Source organism: Bufo gargarizans, chromosome 2, assembly GCF_014858855.1.
Source record: "Bufo gargarizans isolate SCDJY-AF-19 chromosome 2, ASM1485885v1, whole genome shotgun sequence".
NCBI classification, from domain to species: domain Eukaryota; kingdom Metazoa; phylum Chordata; class Amphibia; order Anura; family Bufonidae; genus Bufo; species Bufo gargarizans.
In genome coordinates this window covers 710,186,236-710,199,444 of record NC_058081.1, presented here as the reverse complement: position 1 = coordinate 710,199,444, position 13,209 = coordinate 710,186,236, and the positions used below count along the sequence as shown (strand labels likewise).

The 13,209-nt window shown below is 42.7% G+C and overlaps 1 protein-coding gene across 1 annotated transcript in view; it reads right to left on the bottom strand.

Annotated features, from left to right (window-relative positions):
- Nucleotides 1–656: 656 nt before the first annotated feature.
- Nucleotides 657–13,209, bottom strand: part of FXYD1 (FXYD domain containing ion transport regulator 1) — a 48,387-nt gene continuing 35,834 nt past the window's right edge. The window contains exons 4-8 of the mRNA XM_044282573.1: nucleotides 8,115–8,189; nucleotides 3,363–3,399; nucleotides 2,232–2,281; nucleotides 1,848–1,881; nucleotides 657–1,396 (exon numbers count right to left, since the gene is read on the bottom strand). Coding sequence (XP_044138508.1) covers nucleotides 1,859–1,881; nucleotides 2,232–2,281; nucleotides 3,363–3,399; nucleotides 8,115–8,189 — 185 coding nt within the window. The 3' untranslated portion in view covers nucleotides 657–1,396; nucleotides 1,848–1,858. The remainder of the gene's footprint in view (nucleotides 1,397–1,847; nucleotides 1,882–2,231; nucleotides 2,282–3,362; nucleotides 3,400–8,114; nucleotides 8,190–13,209) is intronic.

Sequence of the window (13,209 nt, the reverse complement as noted above, 5' to 3'; positions counted from 1 at the left end):
TAAGGCCATACATCATCCCCATTATCCTGCCATACTGTGTCTATATAATAAGGCCATACACCCTCCACATTATCCTGTCATACTGTGCCTACATAATAATGTCATACACCCTCCACATTATCCGGCTGCCATACTGTGTCTACATTATAGTGCAATTTATTGTTCACATTATGCTGTCATACCTGGCATACATAATAGTGCCATACAGCATCCACATTATACTGCAATACTTTTCCTACATGATAGTGGCAAACTGAGTATACAGTATCTGCCAAAAAGATCCTACATAAAAGCAGTCATACATTGTCTACATCAGGGATGCCCAACCTGCGGCACTCCAGCTGTAAAACTACAACTCCCACCATGCCCTGATGTAGGCTGATAGTTGTTGGCTGTCCAGGCACGCTGGGAGTTGTAGTTTTAAAAACAGCTGAAGGGCCGCAGGTTTGGCATCCCTGGTCTACATCATGCTGCCATACAGTGGCTATCACACCTAATAGTGCTATATAGCGCCCATCATATACTGTAACTCCACCTTCTGACCATATGAACCCACCTCTATTACATCCATCTGCCCTGGCAAGGCATTTAGACAGGATTTAACCCTTTCTCATCAAACCAAAAATATTCAAAAAAAAGTGACAGCGACAAGCAAAAATATTCCAAAAAAGTGTATTTTATTCCTACAGGTCGGTGCATTAACAGTAAAGCTCGACTTTTCCTGCATTCGGTAATAATATATTTGGTCGGAAGACTCCGAAATGGGGGATTACATGTAATTTTTTTCTATATTTTCTATATACAGATGTGTAATGAGGATATCTTATGATAAGGATATATTAATATATTTATATATTACTCCAAATCTTAGGACTTCTTCTTATATACAATATATCACAATTTGGCTTATAACAGACAGAAGTGTTATATGATTAGCACTCGGCGGGAGGCTTTTAAAGCTTATTATTTGGCAAGAAAGAGCCAAAAAACGCGTCGGGTGAGACTTTCCATAAGTAAAGGAGGACACAATTGTACATATGTAGACCATAAGGCAGATGACGTATAAGGTGCGCTATGTGGATCCTGGTGATATCTAGAAGGTCACATGATGTAAATGGCGCTCTTCCCTTCTGGATCTTGTGTGTAAAGCTGGACCGATGCACAGTGGCGTATGAATCAGGGACAACCTCCACCCCCATCCTCGACCACAGACCAATGTCACATGAACACATCTTCAAGAGCCACACAGAAGAACCTAGCGTGATCTCTGTGGTCACATGACATCGGCTCAGGTAGTCATGACTCCTCCCCCTTTCCTGGAGGAAGTCCTGCATAGACCACTGAAAACACATTTATATGGGAGCATTAAGGCCAAATTTGGAAGAAACGGTAAAATCTGTAGAAAAAAAAAAGAAATATGAACAAAAAATTTCCATTTTAAGACTTGTAACATCTTAAAGGAATCTTCCACCGAGAAAGATCCCTTTTAAATTAGGGCCTCTGTAAGCCTAAGACTTGAATTCACTGAACAAAGCTCCTAAAAGTGTGGACTAAAGGGTCATTTTGGGTGAAACTCATATTGTGTTATCTCGCGCGCAGGGCTCGAGGGGGTGGAGCATGACACAGGGATTCTCTTTGGTGTTCTTTAAATTTCTGTGTCACGATCCGCCCCCTTAGGCCCATATTAGGTAGCAGAGTAGTTTTGCCTGGGGGCAAAGCATGAAACACCCTAAATGAAAAGAGATGCTCCTGCCCATTGGCTAAAATAAATGTTGGGGGTGGGGGCGTTAATATTTTCACAATTCCCTAATTTTTCTGTAAAGGATCATGGTCTAAGCTAAACTTACCTCACTGTAAATTATACTCTTCTGGTGGATAAACCTGAAAGAGAAATTTGCAAAAACAAAACAAATACATTAGAAATGGGCAATTTAGCCTATGATGTGTCCATGTAGTAAACGCCCCCGAGGAACGCCTAGACCATTTAAAGGGACGGGAAGCCTTGTTAAACACTGGCACATAAATCACAAGATTCAGAGGTAACTGTAACATCTCTCGTCTCTGAAACTCAGTAGTAAACTAGGGGGAGCTTCCTAACACAGAGATGTCCACGTGACCGACCACGAAGTTTCCATTAATTTCAATAGAGACCATGGTACAGCTGTAGAGAAACATTCGAGCATCAGATTTACTATACTAGCAGTCGTATCATGATATTGGGCCATACGTACGTCTGATGGAGGCTCGGAAAGATCCTTCCTCTTCTATAGGCTCCCCGGTTCTGTGCATAGAAAATAATGTTTATATATGGGGACCAATATAGGACAAGTGGTATAAATGGGGGAGGGTCAACTGGTTCACAAACACAATGGTGGATCACAATCCAAATATCGACCACAGAATCTACATATCGAGCAGGCGGACTGATAGCTCTCAAGTATCTTGCTGGAAGGGCCAATTAAAGGGGCTGTGCACCTTTGGGGGATTTTGGCAACTTCCCCCCCCCGGGCAGACCTGAGAAGGGAAGCATACCTGCCTGCTTCCCAGCTCTGGCTCCTGGCATCTTCGCTCCCCGACCTCAGCTGCTCCACTGGGTTCCCTGGAAGTGAACTTCCTGTTTGCCCCGCGCTACAGCCAATCACTGGCCTGATCTCATTGCATCACGTGACCATTTGTGATGATTCAAGGAGAGCAGGTCACCGTTGAGGCCAGCGATTGGCTGCGGTGGTGTCAAACAGGAAGTTTGACATCCATGGAGTCCAGAGGAGCAGCCAAGGCTGGGGAGCGAATATGCTGGTAGCCAGTGCCGGGAGGGGTGGGGGTGGGGGGGTTTCCAACCCTGTCCCCCACTATAAAAAAAAATATAGTGCACAACACCTTTAAAGAGGAACTCCAGGCAAAAACTGAGAAAGCAGTTTTGGGTTGCACATAGTTTTAGGTGCCGGAATGGCATTATTCCAGAGACCTCTTAGGTTGCTGCTGAAGCCTGTGCCGGCCTTGGCAACATGACCACCAAGAGGCACTGGCAGGTGGCCAACCAGTGCCGTTGGCAGTCTAAGAGATTCACAATCGGCTTGTCGATTGCCGCTTGGTTGCCATTTTGCCATGGCCGTCACAGGCTTCGGCTATAGTCTAGTAGAGGACAGTAAGGTATTTCCATAATGAAAGCTTAGGGATTTGCCCGGAGTTTCCCTTTAATGTAGGCTTCAAAGCACATTATCCTGTAGACCATTGAAAGTGGAATAATGTAAAAAAAATACCCTAAAAATATACAATTTGTAATATGTTACATAAAAATATCCGTATATATATAAGTATACTCTTCATGATGATTACACGGCTGCAGTCACCAGGTATTTTACCTTTGATGTTGGTTGAATTTACAGCGACATTTTCTGCCTAATGAAAAAAAAAATCCAAAAACATAAAACTAGTTATAAAGGTAAATAAGCTCTTGTGGTTGTGTTTTTTTTTTCTTTTTAAGGGAAGCCACCAGGGATCATACACACAATGGACAGGAGGGGACCTCACTGACTTCTACGAGAGAGTTTTCTAGGCTTGGTCTGTGACCTATGTGGAGGTCATTGTGCAGTGGGGGAGAGTAGATAAGCTGCAGCCATCACCTATTGTGAATGGTGGATCCTTTCATACCTTGTTATCTACCTATAGGTGTTATCTGTCACTGTAATCCTGCCTGTCAGGATAATGGTGAAAAGTGATCTGTACAGACCAAGACGTGGAGCCTATTTCTAGGCTGTTTGGCCAGTGCGAGAAAAAACTGCAGGACTTTGGAGATTTTTTTTAAATATAGATAGTGACGTGGAAAATAAAAAATTATATAACCAAAAATTCATTAAAAATATGTTTAACATAAAAACATGACTTAAACTACAGGTCGTTTTCTGATGAGAGTCTCATGTGCTAATATTAGTTTTGTTAATTAAATGTAAATAAACTTAAGGAAGTTAATTTGGAGAAATTGGAGACTTCCTTTCTGTATTGCAGCAGTGCGTGTGTGCGTGTGTGTGGTGTATGTGTGTGGTGTATGTGTGTGAGTGTGTGTGCGGTGTGTGCGGTATGTGTGTGAGTGTGTGTGCGGTGTGTGTGCGGTGTGTGCGGTGTGTTCGGTGTGTGTGTGCGTGTGTGTGAGTGTGTGTGGTGTATGTGTGTGGTGTATGTGTGCGGTGTGTGGTGTGTGTGTGTGGTGTGTGTGTGTGCGGTGTGTGTGCGGTATGTGTGCGGTGTGTGTGTGTGCGGTATGTGTGCGGTGTGTGTGTGGTGTGTGTGCGGTGTGTGTGGTGTGTGTGCGGTGTGTGTGTGCGGTATGTGTGCGGTGTGTGTGTGCAGTGTGTGTGTGCGGTGTGTGTGCGCGGTGTGTGTGTGTGTGGTGTGTGTGTGTGTGTGCGGTGTGTGTGTGGTGTGTGTGCGGTGTGTGTGCGGTGTGTGTGTGCGGTATGTGTGCGGTGTGTGTGTGCGGTGTGTGTGTGCGGTGTGTGTGTGCGGTGTGTGTGTGCGGTGTGGTGTGTGTGCGGTGTGTGGTGTGTGTGTGCGGTGTGTGTGCGGTGTGTGTGTGTGCAGTGTGTGCGGTGTGTGTGTGTGTGCGGTGTGTGTGTGTGCGGTATGTGTGCGGTGTGTGTGTGGTGTGTGTGCGGTGTGTGTGGTGTGAGTGTGTGCGGTGTGTGTGTGCGGTATGTGTGCGGTGTGTGTGTGCGGTGTGTGTGTGCGGTGTGTGTGTGCGGTGTGTGTGTGTGTGTGTGCGGTGTGTGTGTGTGTGCGGTGTGTGTGTGGTGTGTGCGGTGTGTGTGGTGTGTGTGCGGTGTGTGTGTGCGGTATGTGTGCGGTGTGTGTGTGCGGTGTGTGTGCGGTGTGTGTGTGCGGTGTGTGTGTGCGGTGTGGTGTGTGTGCGGTGTGTGTGGTGTGTGTGTGCGTTGTGTGTGCGGTGTGTGCAGTGTGTGCGGTGTGTGTGTGTGTGCAGTGTGTGCGGTGTGCGGTGTGTGTGTGTGCGGTGTGTGTGTGCGGTTTGTGTGTGTGTGGTGTGTGTGTGTGTGCAGTGTGTGCAGTGTGTGCGGTGTGTGCGTGTGCGGTGTGTGTGTGCAGTGTGTGCAGTGTGTGCGGTGTGTGTGTGTGCGGTGTGTGTGTGCGGTGTGTGTGTGGTGTGTGTGCGGTGTGTTGTGTGTGTGTGTGCGGTGTGTGTGAGTGTGTGCGGTGTGTGTGTGCGGTGTGTGTGTGTGGTGTGTGCAGTGTGTGCGGTGTGTGCGTGTGCGGTGTGTGCGGTGTGTGTGTGCGGTGTGTGTGTGCAGTGTGTGCGGTGTGTGTGTATGCAGTGTGTGCGGTGTGTGTGTGTGCAGTGTGTGTGTGCGGTGTGTGTGTGGTGTGTGTGCGGTGTGTTGTGTGTGTGTGCGGTGTGTGTGAGTGTGTGCGGTGTGTTCGTGTGCGGTGTGTGTGCGGTGTGTTCGGTGTGTGAGTGTGTGCGGTGTGTGTTCGGTGTGTGAGTGTGTGCGGTGTGTGTTCGGTGTGTGAGTGTATGCGGTGTGTGTGTGTGTGCGGTGTGTGTGTGTGCGCGGTGTGTGTGTGTGTGCGGTGTGTGCGTGTTCGGTGTGTGTGTGTGTGTGCGGTGTGTTCGGTGTGTGTGTTTGTGTGCGCACCCTTTATGTCGGCCTCACTCCTCCACAGACCAGGGAGTGACAGGGAAGCTGCGGGCAGAGCCTTATTTGTGGGTATATTGTTAATATCCTGCCTCACCTAGACCCCAGCAATACAACAGACCCTGCCTCTGCTGACCTCACCATCTACTGATAATGAGTTAACGCTGCTGATTCCCCCCCCCCCCCCCCCAGATGATAATGAGATGACTGCTGATACTGCCTTCCAATAACTATGAGATGACAGGTGACTCTACCCTCCAATTATGATAAAATGAACGGGCTGACCTTGCCCTAGGATCATAATGGCATGACTGCTGATCCTGCCCTCTAATGATGAGACAACTGCTGAACCTGCTCTCTAATGATAATGAGATGACTGCTGATCCTGCCCTCTAATGATAATGAGATGACTGCTGATCCTGCCCTCTAATGATAATGAGATGACTCTACCGAATATTCCCTTTAATACCCATGAGATACTTTACTGATCGTGTCCTCTAATGATAATGAGATGACTGCTGACCCTGCTCTCTAATGTTTCTGACCTGACTCTGCTGATTGTGCTTTATAATGGTAATGAGATGACCAGTGGTGTACATAGAGAAGTAAGGGCCCCATAGCAAGGATCAAACCAGCCCCCATCTCCCCCCCAGGACAGAAGGGTTTCCGCCTTAACCCATTTCAGTGACCCTTGGGCCATTTTTTGCACTGCCTCATTTTCTAAAAGTTGTTTCTTTAGAGGGTAGAGTCCTGAACAAGTTTTCACCCCCAGTAGAAGAGGGGATTATCCCAACTCGGCCCCCTCTTGCCCTGGGCCCCATAGACTCTGCTGACTCCAAATTTTAATAGCAATGAGATGGCTTTATTGTTTTCTCCCTCCAATGCTAATGAGAGGACTCTGCTGACCCTGCCCTCTATTGATAAGGAGATGACTCTACCCTCTAATATTGACAAGATGACTTTACTGATCCCACCCTGCAGATGTTGACCTCTAATAATTATGAGATTACTTTTCTGACCCTGACCTCTAATGATAATAAGATGATTCGGTGGACCACACCCGTTAAGAAAGAGGTGACTCTGTGACACTACCACGTCATGATAATGTGACTTACTCTTCTCACTCCATTCTCTGATGATAATGAGATTATTTTGTTCACTTCACAAGATGACTCTGCTGACCCTTACCCTCTAATGAGAATAAGATGACTCTGCTGACCCTGCCCTCTAATGAGAATGAGATGACTCTGCTGACCCTTACCCTCTAATGAGAATGAGATGACTCTGCTGACCCTTACCCTCTAATGAGAATGAGATGACTCTGCTGACCCTGCCCTCTAATGAGAATAAGATGACTCTGCTGACCCTGCCCTCTAATGAGAATGAGATGACTCTGCTGACCCTTACCCTCTAATGAGAATAAGATGACTCTGCTGACCCTGCCCTCTAATGAGAATGAGATGACTCTGCTGACCCTGCCCTCTAATGAGAATGAGATGACTCTGCTGACCCTGCCCTCTAATGAGAATGAGATGACTCTGCTGACCCTGCCCTCCAATGAGAATGAGACAACTCTGCTGACACTACCATGTAATGATAGTTGAATTACTCTTCTGACCCCACCCTATAATGATAATAAGACAACTCTGTTCGCCTTGCCACTAATGACAAGATGACTCTGATGACCCTGCCCTCTAATTAAAATGAGACGACTCTGCTGACACTACCATGTCATGATAATGTGAATTACTCTTCTGACACCACCCTCTAGTGATAAATAGACAACTCTGTTCACCTTGCCCCTCATCACAAGGTGACTCTGATGACCCTGCCTTCTAAAGATAATGAGACAACGCTGTCTGCCTTGCCTATCATGACAAGATGACTCTGCTGACCCTTACCCTCTAATGAGAATGAGATGACTCTGCTGACACTACCATGTAATGATAATGTGAATTACTCTTCCGACCCCCCCCCATAATAATAATGAGACAACTCTGTTCACCTTGCCTCTAATGACACGATGACTCTGCTGATCCTGCCCTCTACAGATAATGAGATGACTCTGCTAAATGATTAAAAGCCTCGTGCTGGGACTTGTGTAAAAACTGTAGAGCCACATTTTAAGGACAGCTGTGGCCAATGTCATTTTTATAGCAGTTCATGCAAGTGAATAGCGACAGTACGGGAAGCTCCCATCATGCTTGGTGTCTAACAAGATGTCTCATACAAACGAGGCCTGATTACACATCCTGCAGATGTATACGGTTATCAGATAGGGGAGTCAGTATCTAGTCCTGATGCTCTTCCACCAGGGATCAGAGCATATCCCGGCATTTAACATCCTCACATCTAGACTTAAAATGCTATACGACAGTGAAGAGTATGCCACTGCTTATACATAGCGGACAGACACTGAGATGTCTACACTGCCCCCGTCTCCAGGGTATCGGCCAAAACATCACTCACTCAGGATGATGAGTATTCCCAGGACGAAGAGAACGCCGGCAACGGTGAGGCCACCGATTCTCAGAGATGTATAATCTAGAAAGGAAAGAATTTGTGATACAGTCAGGACAGGTACACCGAGAGATCAGACACAGGATCGGAAGCAGGGCTCAGAAGATGGCGAAAATGTCCGAATCACCGAAGAAATTTGAAAAAAAACCTTGGCACTCCAATCATCAATCCAATCGTGTATTTATTAACACCGAGCAGAAGCAACGTTTCGACCCAAAAGTCTTTTTCAAGCTACAAGTCGCACGAGAACACGTGATAGGTCAGGTGATTGTCACCGGCTACAGCATCTTGACAGCGGCCTCAAGTTCCGGTCACGTGGATGTAGTTTCACGCATGCGCAGTGAAGTGCTGGGGATGCTGTTCTTTCCCGCTTGATTTATTTGATTGATCTTTTGCTCAGCTCTGATGTAATTATTATTTTTTTAAATGTAAACACAGATTGTGTTTTATATGAAAAGTACATTTGGTAATTGTGTCACTGGAGTTTAATGTTATGATAGTATTGTGAAAGAGGAGGAGTTGACGATAATTTCCCAACCAATCTTATTCAAAGGGGTGTATATGTATTGTTCACTTGTATTATCAACTTGTAGCTGGAAAAATACTTTTAGGTCAAAACGTTGCTTTTGTTCAGTGTTAAATGCACGATTGGATTGAAGATTGGAGTGCTACGGGTTTTTTCAAACTTTTTTTGGTTCTTGTATGAATGAGCCGTATTATAGCAGTTATATTCTTGTACATAGGAGCAGTATTATAGTAGTTATATTCTTGTACATAGGAGCAGTATTATAGTAGTTATATTCTTGTATATAGGAGCAGTATTATAGTAGTTATATTCTTGTACATAGGAGGCAGTATTATAGTAGTTATATTCTTGTATATAGGAGCAGTATTATAGTAGTTATATTCTTGTACATAGGAGGCAGTATTATAGTAGTTATATTTTTGTACATAGGAGGCAGTATTATAGTAGTTATATTCTTGTACTCAGGAGTAGTATTATAGTAGTTATATTCTTGTACATAGGAGCAGTATTATAGTAGTTATATTCTTGTACATAGGAGGCAGTATTATAGTAGTTATATTCTTGTACATAGGAGCAGTATTATAATAGTTATATTCTTGTACATAGGAGCAGTATTATAGTAGTTATATTCTTGTACATAGGAGCAGTATTATAATAGTTATATTCTTGTACATAGGAGCAGTATTATAGTAGTTATATTCTTGTATATAGGAGCAGTATTATAGTAGTTATATTCCTGTACATAGGAGGCAGTATTATAGTAGTTATATTTTTGTACATAGGAGGCAGTATTATAGTAGTTATATTCTTGTACTCAGGAGTAGTATTATAGTAGTTATATTCTTGTACATAGGAGCAGTATTATAGTAGTTATATTCTTCTACATAGGAGGCAGTATTATAGTAGTTATATTCTTGTACATAGGAGCAGTATTATAATAGTTATATTCTTGTACATAGGAGCAGTATTATAGTAGTTATATTCTTGTACATAGGAGCAGTATTATAATAGTTATATTCTTGTACATAGGAGCAGTATTATAGTAGTTATATTCTTGTACATAGGAGCAGTATTATAATACTTATATTCTTGTACATAGGAGCAGTATTATAGTAGTTATATTCTTGTACATAGGAGCAGTATTATAGTAGTTATATTCTTGTATATAGGAGGCAGTATTATAGCAGTTATATTCTTGTACACAGGAGCAGTATTATAGTAGTTATATTCTTGTACAGAGGAGGCAGTATTATAGTAGTTATATTCTTGTACATAGGAGGCAGTATTATAGTAGTTATATTCTTGTACATAGGAGGCAGTATTATAGTAGTTATTTTCTTGTACATAGGAGGCAGTATTATAGTAGTTATATTCTAGTACATAGGAGCAGTATTATAGTAGTTATATTCTTGTACATAGGAGCAGTATTATAGTAGTTATATTCTTGTACATAGGAGCAGTATTATAGTAGTTATATTCTTGTACATATGAGCAGTATTATAGTAGTTATATTCTTGTACATAGGAGGCAGTATTATAGTAGTTATTTTCTTGTACATAGGAGGCAGTATTATAGTAGTTATATTCTAGTACATAGGAGCAGTATTATAGTAGTTATATTCTTGTACATAGGAGGCAGTATTATAGTAGTTATATTCTAGTACATAGGAGCAGTATTATAGTAGTTATATTCTTGTACATAGGAGCAGTATTATAGTAGTTATATTCTAGTACATAGATGGTAGTATTATAGTAGTTATATTCTTGTACATAGGAGGCAGTATTATAGTAGTTATATTCTTGTACATAGGAGGCAGTATTATAGTAGTTATATTCTTGTACATAGGAGGCAGTATTATAGTAGTTATATTCCTGTACATAGGAGGCAGTATTATACTAGTTATATTCTTGTACATAGGAGCAGTATTATAATAGTTATATTCTTGTACATAGGAGGCAGTATTATAGTAGTTATATTCTTGTACATAGGAGGCAGTATTATAGTAGTTATATTCTTGTACATAGGAGCAGTATTATTGTAGTTATATTCTTGTACATAGGAGCAGTATTATAGTAGTTATATTCTTGTACATAGGAGCAGTATTAGGGTCCATTCACACGTCCGTTTTTTCTTTCCTGATCTGTTCCGTTTTTTGCGGAACAGATCAGGACCAGATCTGGACCCATTCATTTTCAATGAGTCCTGGAAAAAATCGGACAGCACAATGTGTGCTGTCCGTTTCCGTTGTTCCGTTCCGCATGTCCGTTTAAATATAAAACATGTCCTATTCTTTTCCGCAAAATTCGGATCCTGGTACAATACAAAGTCAATGGATCCGCAAAAAACAGAAGACATTCGGATGTCATTCCGTATGTCATCCGTTTTTTGCGGAATCCGTTCCTGGAAACACATAACAAATTTTTTTATTTTTTTTTAAAGAAATCCAAACAACTTTATTTGATTATTGAAATGTATACATGTTTCCGTTTTTTGCGGATCCGCAAAAAACGGATGACATACGGAAACATTTTCAGGAACAACGGATCCGCAAAAAACGGACCGAAATTCGGATTATAGAAAAATACTGACGTGTGAATGTAGCCTTATTGTAGTTATATTCTTGTACATAGGAGCAGTATTATAGTAGTATAATAGTAGTATTATAGTATTACACAGAGAGTAGTATTGTAGAAGTTATATTCTAGAACATGCAGTAGAGGGCAGTAGTATTATTTATTATAAAGGCTCCATTCTTTTCAGCACTCTGTACATATAAAAAGGATATAAATACAAAAACAAGTACAGGAAGCATGACCCAGATATCTTACAAATTGGTACAGCAGGAAAGAAGACCTTTCCCAGAAGGGCTAACAATCTGAAAGTACTGTAGCTTTTCATTATCGTGTGACTTGAGGTTGGTTACTTCACTCCTCTGGTGCTATGTGGATTACAGAATGAATCTCTTGGGCTGTGGGCCACAGATTTTGTATTTTTAGAGCTTTCTGAAAGTTCTTTATGAGATGTAGTTTTATATTTCTCAATTACTGCACTGATTTTAAGGATGTAGATTAGAGATTTCTAGGCCTGACGAGAAAGAATGATTCACTTGAAGGATTATGTGAGATTGATGCCTTTATTGCACAAATGGCCGACTCTAATATAACCATCCTTTAAAAGGGGGGCGAAGAAAGTATCTTGTTATAAAAAGAAATATAAAATGAAAACTTTAAGGAATGTTCACACACCAAAGTAAGCATACCACCATGTAGGATAGAGGCCCCAAAATATGAACACGCTTTTCTTGTGAAGATCCTAAGAAACTCTTCTTTTGAACTTTTATGTAAAATAGGTTTTTAGTGCAATGTGGCTCAGGCCTCTCTATTCAGTGCACCTGGCTTCTCCTGTATCATCAGTACTGGCTCTAAAATCTCAGGGACTGTCAATCAAACTAAGCGGGGGAGGGGTGACGGGCGATTTTACTGCTAGAGCAATTCTGCACCAAAGCTCGATTCGCCGGTTCAACAAATTTTTTGGGAAAAATTTGATTCGATCCGAATAAATTTGCGGCAAATTACATAAAAAACTGCTATTCCCGGCCTGCAGAGATCATTTATAGTGGTGTAGAACACTGTGCCTTGCAGTAACATGCATAGGGAGTCTGTTTTTGTAGTGAAACGTATGACATGCAGAAGACAGGTGTCACTCTTAGAATCACTGCACACCGCACTTATTTGGGCAGTCACGGGGCCAAAACTGACCAAATAACTCAAGTGTGAACCAAATAACTCAAGTAGATTTCTACAGAACCTGTTCTATAAAACTGTTACACATGGAGGGCCCCCCAACTGAGTGGAGAAGGTGTCAGCAGTAAGTTTGTGTTGACTTCACAGATTTTTTTGCCCTTCCTCTGATCCGTCAGAACAATAACCCCCCAAAAAACGGATCCAGTCTGTGGAGCATCCGCCTTCACTCGGTCAGCATTTGGTCAGTAATCCCTCAGTATTGCTAATGCCAAAAAAAACAGGAGAGGATTCCAAACAGAGATGACACGTGAATGGAATATTCTGTGTTTTGTACCCATTCCAGCTTTTGGCTACCAAATCATAAGCCAATTCTAATGGGACCATACAGGCCTTACAGCTGCTACACAGACAGGATCCGTTGTGCGTCTCATTTTACCTTCTTTATGACAGATAAGAGGAAGGGTCAAATAAATAGTGGCACAGCAATTAAGTAGGGACGGTGGGACCAGCATAAGAAGTCCACAGAGTGGCCCTATGACATTGTGGTGAAGTGAAAGCAGCATGAGGAGACCACAGAGTGTCAAGGTGACATAGTGTGGAGGTGGAAGCAGCATGAGGAGACCACAGAGTGGCCCAATGATAAGAGTCTGGAGGTGGTGGGTACCCGCTGAAGATGGTGGATGAAAGAAGGAGCACTTGGCATCAGATGTGTGGCATAAGGCGAGTGGCAGCATTACAATAGTAGCTGAAGCAGGTAGCCAGAAGAAACAGGTCT